General features: G+C 50.0%; 1 protein-coding gene across 1 annotated transcript in view; it reads left to right on the plus strand.

Annotated features, from left to right (window-relative positions):
• The window catches only part of Ksr2 (kinase suppressor of ras 2), a 372315-nt gene that overhangs the window by 204255 nt on the left and 148082 nt on the right, over positions 1-19978 (plus strand). The window contains 1 exon segment of the mRNA XM_085837085.1: positions 8899-9083. Within this exon segment, the coding sequence (XP_085693211.1) occupies positions 8899-9083 (185 nt within the window).

Below are 19978 nucleotides of genomic sequence, written 5' to 3' on the forward strand. Positions count from 1 at the left end.
TCACACATTCTTGAAGGGGAATGGCTGCATTTCTGGGCTGGGCTGGGGAGCTGAGTTTTGCAAGACTTGGTCGGGTGGGCATATCCAGTGCCTTTTTCAGCCTGTGATAGTTTCACTGGGCAGTGGGTTGATTGGGACGGACCCATGCTATCAGCAGAGGGACAGTGTGCTCTTGTGTGTGTGCCCTTACTTTTCTATAGGACACACCAGTTGAGGAAGCAGCTGGGGTCTCCATGTATCCCTCCCTATTAAATCAGCCAGCTTGGTCTAAAGAGCTGGGTCTCCATGGACTACCTCCATTCCCACAACCCCACCCTAGTTTAAGCCATCATTGTCTTGCCCTGACAGTCTTTTCCCTAATAACACTGTCTTCGTCAGGGTTCTATTCCTGCACAAAACATCAGGACCAAGAAACACTTGGGGAGGAAAGGGCTTATTTAGCTTACATTTCCACATTGCTGTTCATCACTAAAGGAAGTCAGGACTGGAACTCAAGCAGGTCAGGAAGCAGGAGCTGATGCAGAGGCCATGGAGGGATGTTCCTCACTGGCTGGCTTCCCCTGGCTTGCTCAGCTTGCTCTCTTATAGAACCCAAGACGACCAGCCCAGAGATGGTACCACCCACAAGGGGCCCTCCTTCCTTGATCACTAATAGAGAAAATGCCCCACAGCTGGATCTCATGGAGGCATTTCCTCAACTGAAGCTCCTTTTTCTGTGATAACTCCAGCCTGGGTCAAGTTGACACACAAAACCAGCCAGTACAAGCACTTTTTTTTTTCCTGGCAAAGAAGATGGAACTCAGGTGTTGCACATGCCTGGCAAGTGCTCTGCCACTGAGCTACAATCCCGACCCCTTACTGAGGGATTCTAGGCAAATGCTCTACAGCGGGGCCACACCCATCTACTCCAATTCCTCCTTAATTAAAAACAAAAATAAAGATTGAAAGAGTTATGGGTGCTTGAGTGCATGTGTGTGTGTGTGTTCATGCATGTGCCACAGTGTATGTGTAGAGGTCAGAGAAACAACGTTCGAGAGCTAGTTTTCTCCATCTACCATGGGTTCCAGGGATCAAATTTAGGCCATCTGTGAGCTTGCATGGGAAGCACCTTTCCCCACTGAGCCATCTCTTCCACCCCATTCCATACTTGCCCCATCAGACTCCATTTTACACTTCAAGCGGGGAGACCCTTTAAAAACACAGTCTCATGGCATCCCCCCTTTAGCTTCCTGGGGCCATTGGAATAGAATTTAACCTGTCATCAAAAAAAAAAAAAATGGCAGAGCAGATCTGCAGCAGTCTGGTCCACTGCCCCCACCCTCATTCTGAGTTCCCTGCCCTGGCGGTGCTTCCTTGCCATGCCCTCCTGACAGCACCCTGCCTCCTTCCTGACCCCAGACCTTCCCAAGCCTCCCTTCTGCCTGACATTCAGGGCTCTACAGAATGCCACACCTGACCTCTCCCGGTTACCACCATGCTTCTGGATCTTGCAGCCCCAGACCTGTTTTCTGGGTTACCTGGGAATGAATACACATCTTTTAAAGGCACAGTGACACAGGGGCCATACCACACACACCGAATTTACTTCTCTGTCCTCCCACTCCGTAATAAAAGTTGGTGCACCCTCCACCCCGACTCTTTCCAGCCTGCAGCTCCTCCATCTGATGGAATGGTGGTAATTTAATTGACCACTCCACTCTGAGGGCACATACAGTGAAGATGCTTCCAGTCTCTGGCGAGGCAAAGTTAATTTTTCTACGACGGGGAGATAGAAATCTGACAAGAGAAAGAAGAGAGGAGAGGGAAGGGAGGATGGGGGTAAGAGAGGAAAGAGTAAGGAGGAGGGAGGCAGGAGATGGAGGGGAAATGGAACTGTTGGTCTAGTGGTGAATCATTGTTGGGGTTCCCTCCTCCATTGTGGGAGTTGGAGTGGGTGGGAGTGACAGTGGCCAATAGCCACATGCAACTTTTTTAAAAGTCTGAATTGAATTATTTAGTGAGTATTATTGTTGAATGCACATGTGCACACCCATGTACCCCAGGGTGTGTAAGTGTGTGTGTGTGTGTGTGTGTGTGTAAGTCAGAGGACTGATCATGGGGATCAGTCCTCTCCTTCCACCATGTGGGTCCCAGCCATGGAACTCAGGTCATCAGGCTTGGTGTGGTGGCAGGTGCCTTTATCCGCTGAGCCATCTGGTCAACCTACCCATGGCTCTGCAGCTCTGTAAAGGTGCCTCATGTGTCTAGTGAAAAGGATTTTCCATTTTATCTTAAAATTTGAGGTTAGTTGATGTTTTAGCAGCTTTGAGGAGCAGAGTAGATTTAGGCAAATGAATGGCTCCATTCTCTGAACGGATCGTCTCAGCACCTTGTGACTGGGCAGTGGAGTGGGAGGAGCTGGGAAGAGCACACCAGTGATGGTCCTTGTTGCTGTTATTGCTTTATCATAGAGGAACCAACCATGTCTCCGATTAGACCTGCCAATTAAATCACAGGCTATTCCCTAGCCTGAGGCTCTGAACAGTCAAGGTTATGGAAAAGAGGGAGTCTTGGTAGTCACACCCAGAGAGTACTAGAGCTTAGTAGTTGAGCATGTCTGAGCTCTGAGCATGAAGTCCCCTCAGTGGTACTCAACTGGGATCAGGCATCATAGCATTATATGGCTGGAGCTCTGGGTTAGGACTCTGGTGCATCCTGTGACTCTGTGAGTTCATCTAAGTGATGGTCCTACCCCTGAAGCTGAGGCTGCTAGACGTTCTTGTGTATTTCCCATCAAAAGTGGTCTTTCAACCAGGGGTGCTGGCACATGCCTTTAACCCCAGCACTTGGGAGATAGAGGGAGGAGGATCTCTGTGAGTTCGAGGCCAGCCTGGGCTACAGATCCCATTCCAGGACAGCCAGGGCTATGCCGAGAGACCCTGTTTTCTAAACACAAACAAACAAACAAACAAACAAAACCCCAAAACAAAAAACATTGTATTTCTTCCCAGCGTGCTTCTAGACTTTGGAGATGGCAGTGGATGAGACAGGGATGGAAAGGCCCAGTGAGATGGGTCAGAGATTCAGGCGTCAAGGACCTCATCATTCTGGGAGAGATAATTTGTTCCAAGCCTTGGGGGAGACTTTGAGTGAAAAAGGGTTACACCTCATTTGAGGGCAGTTCCTACCCTCATCACACAGGGACAATCATTCTCTGTCCTGTCACTGTGGCCAGTAGACCTTTGTGTGTGTCCTGAGTTAGAGGTCCAGAGTGAAAGTCTTCTTCATGGACACATGTCTATCATTACACAGTTTTGAGTGCTGACCTGGCTCCCCACAAAGGACTTTGTCCCCTATCCAGAAACAAAAGCTTTTCCTGACAAAGGACAGAGGCAAGAGGAACCTCAGTAGGTCCCAGCAGCTGACTGGAGTATTCCCATCCAGTTTATTGGCTCCTTAGAACAACCCTGGTAGAAGTTAGTTGTACCAACAAAGACCTGGCGACTCAGAGAGGTTAAGCCACTTGATAAAGGTCACATAGCTAGTCAAAGGGTAAATACACAGTACAGACAGTATTGGAATGGTTCCTCAAATTTGCTAAATTACTTCGAGGCCAGATTGGCTATTTCAACCTTTAAAAGGCCATGCTCTCAGCAACTTAGAACACTCAAGAGGCTCAGCAGTTGCCATCTCTGCCCACTTCCAGGCCCTTTGTGACCCCAAAGCAAACAGCAGAACAGCACCTCTCCATGCACTTGGCCCCACTCCCCGTCCTGTCCTCCAGCCCTGGCAGCTGCCAGCCTGCTGCCCATCACTGAGGTCTTACCCCTTCCGGTTGTTTATATAAACCAGAATTTGTGGTTCTTCGCCTCGTCTAGCTTTCTTCCTGAGGCGGGGCAGCTCCGAGGTCCCCGTGTGTTAAGGCTGTGAGTCAGAACATCACGAGACTGAAGTGCGTTTGATTGCCCAGACAGATTCCCCATTTGTGTTCCTTTGCCCAGTGATGCTTATTTGGGTGCTTTTTTTTTTTTTCTGCCCTTTGGTGGTTGTCATTTATTGTAACTGTTCATGGACACTCCTTGTCTGAAGACTTAGTATGTGGTGGTAGAACTGCGGGGTTGCACAGAACTCCCTCCCGTTTTACCTGGTCAAACCGTGGGCAGTGTTTTTCTGTAGTGGTCACGCCCTTCACGGTCCCCCTAGTGATGCCTGTGACTTCCCGGTCTCCTCAGCCTCATCAGCTCTGGGGAGTCCTCTTGTGTTTGAGCCTGGCCATCCCAGGGAGACTGAGGTTGTAGCTTGTTACCATTTTGATTCATGTTTACTCCCACCCCACTCACTCTCATCAGCATCTCCTTGGTGCTTAGTGGGTCTTCATACATCTTCTGGAGGGAACATGTCCCTTTCAGGCACCTTACTCACTCTTCACCGAGTTTTCTCTTTTTAACTATTGTCTGAAAACCTCCTGTTTCTGTTAGAAATGAAAACGTTTTGGCTGTGAAGCTTCACGTTAGGCCGGCCCCAGGGACACCGTCAGCCACTGCATCAGGGAGCACTGGCTGGCCGTCTACTGCAGAAAGTGCTGAGTGCTTATGGGGCAGAAAGCTTATGGGGTGAGGCCACTCTTTCTGGCATCTGGGACTCACCTTGTTTCACCACGTTAACCAGAGTTAGCTGTTTGTGGTGAGGTCTTGGAAGATGATGGCCAGGCTGTTCTCTTTCTTCATGGATCATGTGATCCAAATATCTATGCTACCGCAATCTGTCTTCTCTGTGCATCCTCCTGGGGAGGGGGGCAGGTGCCAAAGTTCAGAGATAACTTCATATCTGGTCCATGTGGCTCCTGGGTAGGGGTGTGACTCAGGATATCTTCCCCACTGCTCTGTCCGTCTCTCATGTCCTTCTTTCCCATACTGTATTCCTTCCTTCTTTATATCCATCTTTATATCCTACAGTCTTCTCCTTCTTTCATCCATTCCTCCATCTATCCATCTATCCATCCATCCATCTATCTATCACATCCATCTATCCATCCATCTGTCCATCCATCCACTCATTCATCTACTCAGCTACTCATCCATTTATTCATCTGTCCATGTATCCATCCATCCATCCATCCATCCATCCATCCATCCATCCATCCACTCATTCATCTACTCAGCTACTCATCCATTCATTCATCTGTCTACCTATCTGTCCATCCATCCATCTATCCATCCATCCACCTGTTTGTCTGTCTATCCATCCATCCACCCATCCATCCATCCACCTATTTATCCATCCATCCATCCATCCATCCATCCATCCATCCATCCATTTATCCATCCATCCATCCACTCATCCATCCATATATCTATCCATCCATGCATCCATCCATCCTCTCACCCACCCATTCATCCATCCACTCATCCATAATTCATCCATCCATTCACCCATCTATCCATCAACCTTTGTCCTTCTATCCATCTATCTATCCACTCACCCATCCATCCATTCACACATCCGTCATCCATCCACTCATTCATCCATCATCCATCCACCCCCTCTACTTATTCATCTGTCTGTACCCACCCACCTCCTCTCCCCTCCCTTTTTCCATATTCCTTCACTCATCTTTCTCCTCTTTTCCTCTTTTCTCACCTTCCCTCTCATCTCATTCTTCTATCTCTCCCTCTCTCCCCCTCTATTTTCTTCTCATTCATTGCACCCCCTTTCTTCTCCTTCCTCCTCTCCCTCCTTTCCTTTCTTCTATCTGCCTGTCCGACAGTCACCTGCACACATCCTGCTTTTGTGACTGTGGATTGGTAACCACACCACTTCTGGCACCTCAGAGCTGCTAGTTGGAGCAAGACAAGGACACCTGTCTTGCTTGGGTTGGGGACCTCAGTACCCCGGGCTCCTGTGTTTGGGGGTGGAGGGATGCTCACAGCTTTATGCTCAGGGGTTTGCCTGTGTCCTCTTCCCTTGCCAAGGCTGGTAGATAGTAGAGAGTATTCTGGCATTTTAGGTAAAGTCTGACCTGGTTTCAGTGCTCAGCTTCTTCCTTGGCTTTCTGCATGGCTCTGTGGCCATTGGACATAGCGAGAGTACAGCCATGCTCCTGACAGGAAACAGCACACAATATTATTGTCTAGGCCAAGCATGCTACTTTATAGGTCCTCATGGTTGCATGTGGCCTTCTGAGAAGGGGCCAGGGTTCTCTCTCCATTGCCCAGGTAGGAAACTGAAGTCCAAAAAGGGCATTTCCTTCCTGATGACTCAAGTTCCATCTTTCTGTCCCCAGTAGCTGTGACCTGGCCTTGGTTCATATACCTTCTTAAATCCCCACTGCTGGACACCTGTGGGCAGTGTTAATACTGGTTCTGATTTCTAGTTTTTCCAGCCCTAGGCAGGGATGTTACTGGATGTAAGCTTTTGTAAGGGTGAGTACCTATCTGAACCTTGCATCAGGCCCCTGAAGGGACAGTAGGTAGGATTGGCTCCTGCCACAGGGGCACTGTGAGAGGTGGCTGGGCAGAGAACATGTCTTTTTTTTTTTTTTTTTTTAAGATGGCCTAGAGCTCTCCAAAATTGGTGGTTTGCAAGTAGGCTTTTCAGCAGCCACCAGAGGGCGCTCAGATCCATGCTGGGCTGATGGGAGTGTGGGGCTGTAGATAGGAAGGCGTTGAGAGACCAGCTCCTTGGGGAAGGGAGATGCTTCTCAACCAGTGTTTGAGGTGTGTTTTGTGCCACCGAGTACCAAGCCAGGGGCTTTTGTCCTCGGGGAGCCAGCAGTTAGGAGTAGGAGGCAGAGAATCAGAATGTAGTGTGATATCCCTAGACTACAGCCTTGTTCAGAATACTCACTTAGGCAGCACCTACTGTGTGCCAGGCAGCTCCATAAGCAGCACCTACTGTGTGCCAGGCAACTCACATAAGGAACACCTACTGTGTGCCAGGCAGCTCCATAAGCAGCTCCTACTGTGTGCCAGGCAAGTCACATAAGGAACACCTACTATGTGCCAGGTGCCAAGCCAGTTGCTAAGGATAGAACTATGAAAAATCTAGGGTTACTGCCATCAAGACCCACACCCTGCTGGGGAGATTAAAAGTGTGGGGAAAATTGGAAAATATGACCATATGGATGTGAAACAACAAGAAAATGAGGAAACCACTAGCTTAGGCTGGTGGGGGTGGGGGATCTGGAAGGAGACACATAAGAACTGAGTTATCAAGACAGAGATCAAAGAGAGTGAACAGAGGTGAGACCTCTTGGCTGTGAAGACAGAAGGGTCAAAGGTGAGAAGGCTACTGACCCGGGGTATATGGGGAGGGGAGGATGGCTATCGGGAGTCGTGGTTGGGAGCTGGGGATTAGGATGGAGAAAGTGAGGTTGTCTCAGAGAGTTAGGAGAAGATGTTACAGATATGGTCACTTTTGAACTGGACTGTGGAGTATGTGTAGGAGTTTGCCAAGCAGGGGAGGCAGCAAAATAACACGAGTGCAGTCCCTAGGGTGACTGGCCTGAGGGTGGCACGGACAGTCTGGACAAAGTGGCAATGAGGCCTTGGGAGCTGCTTCTGCCAGGTTCTCCCTCATCTTATTTGCTCCAGTGTCCCCCTCACACAGAGAATAGTGGTGGGATGTTCTGCCTAAAGTGACTTCAATGGTTAAATGAGGGTACCCTCCTAAAGTCCTTGATTTTGTCTCTGGGGTGGAGCTAGTGCTTAGTTCTGAGTCGTGGTGACAGCTCCCGCTGTCACCGATGCGGTTAATATTCCCCACCTCCTGATTGGTAAAGGGCGGGTTTCCAGACACCCGTGTTCTGTGAGACGCCTCCGTTTAGCTCCCAGGAAAGCACAGACAGCACGGGGTCAGCCGGAACCCTGGGCCTTTAATACTTCTGCCTCATCTCTGTCCCAGTGTGAGGACTCTCACTGGAAATTGAATAACTTTACCTCCCAGTGATCTGTTTACAAGAAAGAGGGCGGGGGGGGGGGGGAAGAGAGAGAATAATAATAAGAAAGAAACATCCTGAAGACCTGGTTTTCTCTTCTCTGTTGCTTATTCAGGACAGAGCTTTGTTCCATAGTTTAGGCTGACTTCTGGGTCATCATCCTCCTGCCTCAGACTCTGGAGTGCTGGGATTATCGAAGTACACCAACCACACTAGCCAAGCCCTGGATTTTATGTCAGGATTCAACCACCCATAACTGCTAAGGCCCTCACCTTACTTTTTTTTTTTTTAACATTAAAGACACACATTTTATAGTTATCTTTGTTTTTTTTATTTTATTGCTGTGATGAAACACCAGGACCAAAAGCAACCTGGGAAGGAAAGGGTTAACTTTCGCTCACACACGGCACAGTTCATCATGGAGGGCAGTTGGGGCATGAACCTAGAGGCAGGAACTGATACAGGGGCCATGGAGGGATGCTGCTCACTGGCTTGCTCCCCATGGCTTGCTCAGCCTGCTTTCTTATAGAACCCAGGACTACCTGCCCAGGGACGGCCCCACCCACACTGGGGGCTGGGCTATCAATCAAGAAAATGTACCTTAGGCTTGCCCACAGGCCAATCTTGTTGGGACATTTTCTCAACTGAGATTTTTCTCTTTCCAAATGACGGTAGCTCCTGTCAAGTTGACATAAAACCTTCCACCAAGATGGTGCTGATACAGTATTACTCGAAAGACAGTTAACATTAGTCTCAAGTTAGTGCCACGTGATCATGTGGTGGTGGGAAGACCGCTTACTGGCAGGAACGTTCTAGAAAACTAAGAAACGCCCAGTTACATTCCAGCAGGCTTGGCCTCAGTATACGTTGTGCTTGTGTTTGACGAAGCACTGCTGTTGCCAGGTGGGCACCATTTGTATTGACGGTGTAGACGGCCCAGACAGATCCATTTTTCTTGTCTCCTTGTTCTGCTTCCTTTGCAGAGCCAAGAAGAAGAGCAAACCCTTGAACCTCAAGATCCACAGCGGCGTGGGCAGCTGCGAGAACATCCCCGCCCAGCAACGCTCTCCGCTCCTGTCCGAGCGCTCCTTGCGGTCCTTCTTTGTGGGCCACGGGCCCTTCCTGCCCTCCACCCCGCCTGTCCACACCGAAGCCAATTTCTCTGCAAGTAAGTCCCTGCTGCCCCCTGGCGGCACCGGCTGGGGGTGCACGGTGTTTGTGCCATTTATCCTGCTTCTGAATCTCACAGGTCAAAGGGCAGCCATTGCTTGCCACCTCCCTCTTACCTGCACAGCTGCTGGGTCTTTAGATGGTTTTGAAGGGGTTGTGAATGGTACTTACTGATGACGGGCTGTCATACAGCCTCTGTATCCGCTCTTCGGCTCGCTGATATGAAGGAAGGACAGCTGAGAGCCAAGTTGGGGATATCAGAGGCACCCATGTTTTCTCTCTTTGCTCCCTACCACCTCTCAAGTGCTTGTCTTGGCGTTTCTCTGTCGATGTGGGGTCTGGGATGATGTCATGCATGTTTTATTGGCTGGGGTTAACATGTAACATATAACATATAGCGTATAACTTTTGCATTTCTGCCATGCATAGGGGTTCAAGCCAGGTTAAGTGCAGCCTAGGATTTATAGTCCATGTCCACTAATTGCTGCCAGAGGCATGGTGCTTGTGACTCAAGTAGAAACAGGAATTCGTGGTGGCCAAGGGCTGAGTTTCCAGAAAGTTCCGATCTTAGCCAGAGGCATGATTTGCTAAACGGGTGCAGATGTGGGCAGAGGGGAACCCTGAAGTGAGCCCAGCTGCTCCTGCACCAGGATGGGATGGTCAGGGGATGTGGGATGCTGGCTTGCACAGGCACTGTCTCCTGTTCCTTAGCATTGCCCTAGATTGCCTGTACCATTCTGTTGATCTGGGGAATAGTAAGAGGTTGCCTGAGCACCAGGCCAATCGCTGCCTCTGGTACATTGCAGATGGACGATTTCCATGGTGTAAATGGGGAACACTAGAGAACTCCCTCAAAGTCACACCGTTACCTAGTAGTTGAGCCAGAATTTGAATCAGACCCCTCCTTTCCTCTCTCCTTCCCTTCCCCCTCATCCTCATTTTCTCCCTCTCTACTTGTACACAAGTGTGTGTGTGTGTGTGTGTGTGTGTGTGTGTGTAGACAGGGTCTCACTATGCAGCCCTGGCTATCCTGGAACTTGCTGTGTAGACCAGGCTGGCCTGGAACTCACAGAGATCTAATCCTGCTTCACCCTCAGCCCCACCCCCATACCCCCCTCCCCTGCTACCTCCCAGGCATGGAACCCAGGTCCTTGCCCACATTAGTCAGGAACTCTGCTATAGAGATGGCACCTCACTAAATTGTTCAACACACTCTACAGTCTCTGCTACCTCCTGCCTTAGCCTCCTGGGTAGCCAAGGTCCCAAGCCTGTGCACTGGATCCCTTCAAGATTCATATAGAACGATGAAGAGAGCCTGTGGGCAGCTGAGGGTCTCCTCTAGAAGGACACATGCAGATATCAATAGGAAAATATTCTGGTTTATGGCTTCATCCTAGTGCCTGGGCTGTTCAGGCCCTGCCTCAAATCCACTAAGATGCCCCAGGATGGACAGGTCAGCAGCGGAAGGCCAGCTGATTAATTTGTCAAGGGAAGTCACTGTCTGAGAAGCCAGAGGTGGTGGTACGTGTAGTGGATCTGCATGGTAGTCAGAGTGTCGCTTGGTGAGTGGTGACAAGGGAAGGAGACCATGGCCCATAGATCAAACAACTGGAACAGTAGTTGAGACACCTGTCCTGGCAAGAAATGTGGACTCTGCAGGAAAGGAGTAGCTGGGTTTGAGTCTTGGCATCGAGTACTGCAGAACTCAGATAAGCTTAGAGTCTAGCCTAATGGGCTAAGAGGTTCTTAGTTGAACTTCACTTACTTTGTCTGTAAAATGGGCCAATTATTCATTAGTTGCCATACGCATAGTATGGACGATCCCTTTGTACAGGGCCTGAACACAGTAGGTACTTAATCATGATGCCTGTTTCTCTAGCAGTCCTGCCTCATGGTTAATTATGACTGTCGACTCATGGTCCCTCGTCACTTCTCTTCAGCCCTAAGAGGCTTGGAATTTACCTTGGCATCAGGCTGATGGCAGGCAGCCTCCTGCATCCATCTGTCCTTGGGCCTTAGTGTCCTCTGAGTGAATGTCATCGCGTCCCCTTCTGAACGGCTGACTGGCTCTGATCTATGCTTCTGGCCAGAGCAAAAACATCTATCTACTTAAAAAAACAAAAAAACTATGGGCTGGCATTTTGGGGTCATTTTTTTCTCATCCTACCACAGTCCCTCAAATTCCCCTTTACCCTTGTTTCCACCAAAGAGGGAGACAGGCCTGTCAGCTCACCTGAGGTCAGTGACAGCAAAAGACTGTTAAGAGGCAGCTCAGAGATAAGCATGATGATGTGCATGCCTGTAATCTCAGCACTCGGGAGTCTCAGGCAGGAGGATCCAGAGTTGAAGGGCATCCTGGGCTACATAACAAGTTCTAGTCTTGCCTGGGCAACATAACAAGTTCTAGGCTAGCCCAGGCTATATAGTAAGTTCTAGGCCAGCCCAGGCTACATAGCAAGTTCTAGGCTAGCCCAGGCTACATAGTAAGTTCTAGGCTAGCCTGGGCTACATAGCAAGTTCTAAGCTAGCCCAGGCTATATAGAGAGTTCTAGGCTAGCCTGGGGTGTAGACTAAGACCAAAAAGGCAGCCCTTCAGAACACAGCTGCCCTTTGCATAACCCCGGTGTTTGTACTCAGAAGCTGTTGTCTGACCTCCCAGGAAGAAACAAGACAAGCCTGGTCTCTGGGAGAGTAAGTCTCATGGAGTGTGTGTGGTCTGTCCTTCAGCTTCCCTTCCATTGAGGCCCCAGGTTAGCCTGCATTCTGTATTTCCCAGGAGTTTTATCTTTCTATCTGGGTCTCAGTTTCCCCAACTACCCACTAAGAGACTCGAGACAAATACCCGACTCATTTAGAACACACTGGGGTCAGAGAACTCACTTGCCAGGCACTGGTTCCGGCTTTCTCTTCATGGTCCTCAGTTTTCCCATCACCCCCTGCTTCTGGGCTTTGTTCCTGCAGAGCCATCCCAGAGAGTCCCTGGGGCCATGTCCTTGAGACCCGTGGGTTTCCACTAGTCACTGTCTGTTCTGGTCCTGGTGTGTAAGTTCCAGGAAGGTGCCTTACCATCTTCATATCCCTGGGGATACCAGGCAGAGCTGGCTGGAGTGGTGGGGCCTTAGGACCCCAGGGTATCCAGCCTCACATGGATATAGAAAGTCTTCTACCTAAGTGCTTACCCTACTCCTTTGATGTCAGGGTGACCAGCAGGACAAAGGAGGGCATGAGAGTTTCAGCTGGTGGAGTAAGGTTTGCCAACCGACCGTGTTCACAGGTTGGCTCAGATATGACAAAATGCAAGACATCATTCTCCCATGCCTCGGCTTACCCTGATACTGCTATACCCTGATAAGCCAAGTGTGAGTTGAGCACACCAGGAGTTGAAAGGTATCAGATAGAGCAAATGTACTGAGTCCCACAGCTTAGCAGCTGGAATTGTGCCCAGACCTGTCTCAGGGAGTGTTGTCCAGGCATCCCCCAAAGATGCTGCATCCAGCATGTCTTAATGTGCTAGAATACACCCATCAGCCGGAAGAAGGCAAACTCTTAGAACCCAAGCTTATGCTTTCTGTTGTGTAGCTTTCCTGGGAATGAAAGCACAGTGAGTAGGCTGTGTGAATATGTCCCCCCTCTCCGCCTCCCCGCCCCCCGCTGCCCTCTGACGAGACCTGTGAAGTGTCACATGTCAGGGGCATCCTGTGTCCTTCCTGTGTTGCTCAGGCATATCTGACTGGGACTCCTCCTGTGGTGGTCTGTACATGCTCAGGGAGTGATGTGATTAGAAGGTGTGGCCTTGTTGGAGTGGGCATGGCCTTGTTGGACAAGGCATGGTCTTGTTGGAGTAAGTGTGTCACCATGGGTGTGGGCTATGAGACCCCCATCCTAGCTGCCTGGAAGTTAGTCTTCTCCTAGCAGCCTTCAGATGAAGATGTAGAACTCTCAGTTCCTCCTGCACCATGCCTGCCTGGATGCTGCTATGTTCCTGCCTTGATGATAATGGACTGAACCTCTGTACCTGTAAGCCAGACCCAATTACATGTTGTCCTTATAAGTAAGAGTTTCCTTGGTCACGGTGTCTGTTCACTGCAGTAAAACCCTAACTAAGACAGCTCCACACACCTGTTTTTTTTTTTTTTTTTTTTAAGCCCAGCAAGCCACGAACATGTGGCTCTTTGTAGAATTGTCTCCAACCCCAGCTGCTGTAGATGAGGCTATTTCTAAATATCCTTAAAACTCTATTTCAGAGTGAGTATGCTCCACCTACCAGGATGTAGGGAAAGTAGGGTCAGGGCTGGTACTTAGAGCTCTATGTCTTGGTAAGGGGAATTCTTGAAGCTGTTGGCACGTATGGTCGGATGGGGGTGATTTGTAAACCTTGACAGTGGTGATGATACCAACAGTCATTGGTGTTCACTGTGCCGTGACAGCATCACGGGCCTGTCCAAAGGCCCTCCCCCTGTTTCGTTCATGTGTCATGACCTTCTAGAACGTTGAGACTTTCATCATCTGCTCTTCAGAGATGAAGAAACGAGGCTGAGGTTGGGGACCTGGCCAAAGGTCATAAGGTCATAAAAGCAGAGAAGGACCAAGCCATTCTGCAAGGCCACCTTCCTTACCCTCCTGCCTCTGTTTTTTGTTTTGTTTTGTTTTGTTTTGTTTTTTGCTTTTTTTTTCTGGTTTGGAGAACTCTCAGGTGGTTTTGTGGAAGATGTCAGCACTCCGCATCCCCTACGTGTTAGCCCACTCCCAAACCCCTGGGCTCTGCTGCTAATATTCACCGCATCGATGGGCCCAGGTGGTGGCCAAATCTGATGGGGGCAGGCAGCTGCAGAGAGTGGCTCCTGGCAGCTTCTGTGACTCACTCATCCTGACTGTCCCCTGTTGAAGCTGAGGAATGATCTAGCACTCCCAAAGAGCTCGGGGGGGTTCCATGTTAGCTGCCTGTGACCCTCCCAGCCTTTTAGCCTTTAGTTATAGCCTAAAAGACTATAACTCTGTGACTTCCCTACCATGATCATCATGGCGGCAGCTGGAATCATCCCCTTCAGTTTATCCCTTAGAAGATGCTATACCCCGTCTGGGATGTCCCTCCAGCCTCTATGGGCATCACCACTTCTATATGCAGCTCCTATCCCTTGTCCTGGAAACCAGGAGAAGAGTTGACCACCAGCCAAGAACTCGACCTTGTGTATACCTGGAGGCTGAGTCAGATCCGGGTGTGACAGGGGGCAGCTATAGCAGGTGGCAGTGAAGGTGACGAAGCTGAACGGCCGGCCATGTTCCCACCAAGGCAACTGCTGGGGTTATAAAGATACCCGGGATGGGGCTGATTATATAATGGGGTTTAATGAGGCTTGAATCCAAGGCTCATTACCCCTGGAAGAGGGGGAGGAGACGTGCATATCTCTGTAGAAGCTGGCAGCCTGAACCGGAGGCGCATCTTACAATCGGGACCGATCATCCTACTGTGGAGAGATCCTGGCTCAGGGGAGGCAACTCCAATAGGGAATATGTATCCCATAGGGCTGACCCAAAAGGGTTTTGCTTACTGGGAAGGATTAAATGGTGGTGCTGATGTTGGTGCCTGGGTCCTGTCCTTGTGCTGGCCTGGCAGACCCAGGAGTTGCTTGGCATCTAGTTCAGAATTCCAGGCTCTGAGGCATCCATTGTGTGAATTCCCTGGTCCATTCCACAAGGTGCAGGAGTGTCTGCTTTGTAGGCATGAAAAGTTGTCCACTTCAGGATAAAATGATGCACAGCTGTCCGTCACATAAAGCCCTGCTTGCTGCAGCTACCACTTGCTCCATCCTGTCTCTGCCTCTGCCTCTGTCTGTCTCTGTGTCTCTCTCTGTCTGTCTCTGTCTCTCTGTCTCTGTCTGTCTCTGTGTCTCTCTCTGTCTCTGTCTCTCTGTCTCCCTGTCTCTGTCTCTCTGTCTCTCTCTCTTTCTCTGTCTTTCTCTGTCTCTCTCTCTGTGTCTCTGTCTCTATCTCTGTCTGTCTGTCTGTCTGTCTCTCTCTCTGTCCCTCAGTGCCTCTCCTTGTTTCCAGGACAAGGTATAGGAGCTGCATATAGAAGTGGTGATGTCCATAGAGGCTGGAGGGACATCCCAGATGGGGTATAGCATCTTCTAAGGGATCAACTGAAGGGGATGATTCCAGCTGCCGCCATGATGATCATGGTAGGGAAGTCACAGAGTTATAGCCCCTTGTTGCCCTAAAAGGCTGGGAGGGTCACAGGCAGCTAACATGGAACCCCCCAGAGCTCTTTGGGAGTGCTAAATCATTCCTCAGCTTCAACAGGGGACAGTCAGGATGAGTGAGTCACAGAAGCTGCCAGGAGCCACTCTCTGAAGCTGCCTGTTCCCATCAGATATGGCCACCACCTGGGCCCATCCATCGATGCGGTGAATACCATACTCTCCGTGGTCAGTTTAACCTCAGTGATAGCCAGGGCTTCTGTCTTCAAAGTGCGTCCTAGATGGCCCCCACCATCAAGAGCCACACCTGTCACCTCTATACTGGAGGGTAGGGGGCAGAGGCAGGAGGACCCAGAATTTGAGACCAGTCTAATCTCCTTAGCTAGACTCTCTTGCCCAAACAAACACATGTAAACTCTTTCTGTTGTCCCTTACCCAATACCCATTGAATGAGGGGGGGAAACCAGGGAAGGGAGTCTCCCAACCTGAGTTTTCACAAACCCTACCCCTACTCAGCATGTTCAGCAAATCAGAGTACCTGGGCACTTTACATTTTGAAATGCCGTCCTCCCCAGTTCAACTGAGGGCAAAAGTATTTAAGTCATCGACTGATCCTCCCTGAGCTGGCCTGCTTTTTGCTTTTCGGTTTTTTTTTCTTAAACAGTATGGTGTAATGCCTCTTTCACACACTTGGATTCTCTGCTTGGTAGTGTTGTAAGCAGCCAGAGCTAATGGAACATCTCCAGGAAGGTGTACACGGGCCCTGGGCAAACATTGGTAATTTTGGTACCCACAGGTTTTGATTCCCTGGGATGGGATGTTCTGTGGATATCGAGGGGGAAGTTGAGCTTCAAACACACAGAAAAGTTGCTGGGGAGATGCTGAGAGCTTCTAAGTCCCTTCAGACCCATCCATCATAATCATTCCTTTGTATTTGGTCTCCCTTCTTCCTCTTCCTTTCAGAACTGCCCAGTGCAGTAACCTTGACTCTGCACGGGTCTTTTCAGCCAGCCTCACCCCATTCTCAGCAACTGCCCCAACTGCCGTCTCCCTCATTGTTTCCTGCGGGCGTAGGATCCAATCCAGCATTGACCTAGATGTCTCTTACCATTCTTTGCCTGTTTGTGATGCTGGCATCTCTGCACAGGAACACAGTGGTGCTGCACAGTGTTCCTTAGTGGGGTCCCTTGTGCTGGGGGGGCCTCAGCTGTCTTCAGGGGAAAGGATACCTGAGGAGGTGATGTTGTGACCTGCCTATATGGCACTGTAGATCTCTAGGAATCCCCACAGCTTGAGAGAGAACTGCCTACCATAGGGTGTCTTCTAACTACAGTAGTGGTAGTAGATGCACACCCAACCCTTTGAACCCTCCTCCCAAATAAAGAAGGTGTAATAGGAAAAAAAAATTAAAACAAAATCCCAGCCAGGGCCAGCAAGACGGCTCGTAAAAAACACTTACCACACAAACCTGATGACCCAAGTTTGATCCCCGGGACCCTTACAAAAATCTGGGTGTGGTGGTGGCCATCTGCAATCCCAGCATGCCTTTTTGAAGATGGGAACTTGAGACATGAGACTTGCCAGCTGGCCCGGAGTATACACTGGGGCAGAAACACAAGACCCTGCTCCCAGAAGGTGGAAAGAGAGGTTGATTCCCTAAAGTTGTCTCCTGACCCTATGCTTGTAGATACCTGTGCTGGACCCTCCAACTGACTCTTTCATAATAAATAAACAAATATTCCAGCCACCGATGATAAAGGTATTTCTACCCAGCGTGAGCAGATGTATCGTAAATGCAGGCCTGCAAGCTGCATTTGAGCTGTGGGTGACCTTGGGGCTCTCACTGATTATGTATGTATGTATGTATGTATGTATGTATGTATGTATGTATTTGTTTTCGAGACAGGGTTTCTCTGTGTAATCCTGGCTGTCCTGGAACTCACTTTGTAGACCAGGCTGGCCTCAAACTCAGAAATCCACCTGCCTCTGCCTCCCAAGTGCTGGGATTAAAGGTGTGCGCCACCACTTGATTATTTATTTTTAAGCCTGTGTTCATGTATCATCTGCATCAGAAAGTACCAACTCCAGGTCTTCAATTTGCCGACAAGGAAACTGAAGCTGGAAAGTAGAACTAAGGCCAGACAGTAGGAAGGACTGCCCAGGATGAGGCTGGAGCATGCTGCTCCTGATGCCCATCTATGAATATTCCTCCAGAAAGGTTGACCAGCATCTGTGTCTACCAAAACACAAAATGTTTAGCAGTGAGGCAGTAGAAACTCACCAAAGACATGGGGCCTCCGCTTAGCCAGTAAGGCATTTTGCTGTGTTCAGGGCTGCTGCTGCTTCTGCTGCTGTGTGTGTGCATGCATGAAAGAGACAGAGAGAGAGACAGAGACAAAGAGAAATGGACACACAGAGTGAGCGAGAGAGACAGACAGACAGACACACACAAAGACAGAGACAGAGAGACAGGCACACACACACACACAGAGAGAGAGAGAGAGAGAGAGAGAGAGAGAGAGAGAGAGAGAGCACATCTCCTGCAAGGCCACTTCCTGGTTCTTATTAACTCTCTTCCCCTTACCTTGTCTGCCTGCAAACTTTGCAATCCTTGCCCCCGCACACAGTTTGGGCTCAGCATGAGGCTGACATTCTCAGACCTTCTGTTATGATTGCTCCCACCAGGAACCGTAGCAACCAAAATTGGTTGGTAAGCGGTCAGTGCTGGGAGGCAAGGCTGTCATTTGCTTCTACTGGATGAGTCCCTCCTGGTTCTGGTTCAAGTGCAGGCTGCCCGAGTGGGCACTCCTGCCCCTGCTACCACAGCCTAGCGTCTGAAAGTCACCACCTTGGACCCAGTAATCTCCCAGGTTACTGGGGGATGACTCAGACCCAACTCCATTTATAAGAACTTACCCAGATCTAAGACTCTGCGACGCACCCCAGACATTGATAAGCCTTCTCCGCATCCATGTTCTGAGAGTGATGGGCCAGACTTCAGGAGAGATTTGTGCCTGCATGATATATGATAGAACAGAGGCTGGAGACGATGATCGCCTAAAGCTCCACTTTTTGTGGGCTTTCTGTACTTTGAGCTGTCTGTCTGTCTGTCTGTCTGTCTGTCTGTCTGTCTGTCTGTGTCTGTCTCTGTTTCTGACTCCCTGTGTTTGTTGCTCATGGGCACTGCATGTGTGTACATTTGTAGAGGTATGGATGCTGTATAGGTACGGAGCGGGAAGACAACCTTGATGGTTGATCCTCCAGCATCCTGCATCTTTTGTTTGTAGGCAGGGTCTTTCTTTCACCTGGATCCTTACCACGCCGGCCAGGCTAGCTGGAGGATGGGCGCCCAAGGGTCTCACCAGCACTGGGACCATAGGTGTGCATCCCTGTGTTCAGGTTCTCGGGATCTGAGCTCAGGTCATCCACCTGCCTCTGCCTCTTCAGTGCTGGGGATAAAGATGTGCGCCACCAAACTTTATATAATTCTGTTTTAGTTTTTAAGAAGTAGTAGAAGGGAATTTGGACATAGAAAAACCCAGAAAGCAGAACTACAGAGGTCCTAGGATCCAAGGGTCACCGAGGATTCCTGGCCACTCTCAGGATCCAGAGGGAATGCCGGACACTGTATCCAGGGTCCCTTCAGGGGCCCCCTCTCTTGATACCTAGAAGAACAGAATAGTCCAGCCTCCAACCACCCCAGAAGATTCAGTCCCAGTGCTTCCAGCCCTCCAGTTGGTGGCATGACCTGTGGCAGCCCCTGAAGGCTGTAAAAAGCTTCTGCTCTGCCCCAGTGACTTGACTACCAGGCTACAGAGCCAGCATTCCAGGGGCCCTGCAGCTGGCTGGGGAGCCAGTGAGGCACCACTTGGGGGAGTGACGTAGCTCTTCTCAGCTGTGAAATTGATTGGCAGTCATTAAGTTCCAGTGATCGCCTCCCACACGGCCCCCTAGTGACCATAAAGAGTTAAATGCAGCTTCTCGAGGTGCCCCTTGGCTCTCTGGGCAGCAGTTTGCTGGGGAAGGGAGGGAGGGAAGGCTTCTGGCCGAGGAGGGGGCTGGAACCAGTTAGTCACAGCATTTGCCGCCTGGCCGTGGCCACACAAGCCTCTAGTGCCTGTCATGCCAAGGAAACAGACTCTCTTTGGATTAGGCCATTTTCCCAGTTAAAAGGGTCTCAGCGGGGCCATAGCTCAGTTGGTAGATCACCTACCTAGCATGCAGAAGGTCTTTGGCTCAGTCCCCAGCACCTTTTGAATGGACATGGTGGTGTGCACCGATAACCCCAGCACTAGGGAAGTAGGCATGGGAGTGTCCGAAACTCAAGGTCATTCCCAGCTACATAGAGAGTTTGAGGCTAGCCTGGGCTATGTGAGACTCTCTCAAAAGAACGGGGTTCACCAGAACGCCTTTGACTTTGTCTTGCTGACACATTTTCCAAATTAGGAATACACTCAGTAAGTTCTTGATTTGAAAAGGCTGCCTGTCAGGTGGGCTAGGATGCTGTGTGAGTGTTAAAGGGATCCATCCCTCCCCCTCCCCTCAACAATGGATGACAAGAGTTTGATTCTCCTTGGAAATCTCCTGCAGTTGAGGCCAGAGATGCCAGATCCCTGGGGCTGGAGTTATGGACCAGGGTAAAGGAACCCTTTGAAAGTCAGCTCTCCGGATCTGCGGATCCCGGGGAAACAGACCT

Source organism: Mus caroli, unplaced genomic scaffold, assembly GCF_978045245.1.
Source record: "Mus caroli unplaced genomic scaffold, Mus_caroli_1 scaffold_4, whole genome shotgun sequence".
Taxonomy (NCBI): Eukaryota; Metazoa; Chordata; class Mammalia; order Rodentia; family Muridae; genus Mus; species Mus caroli.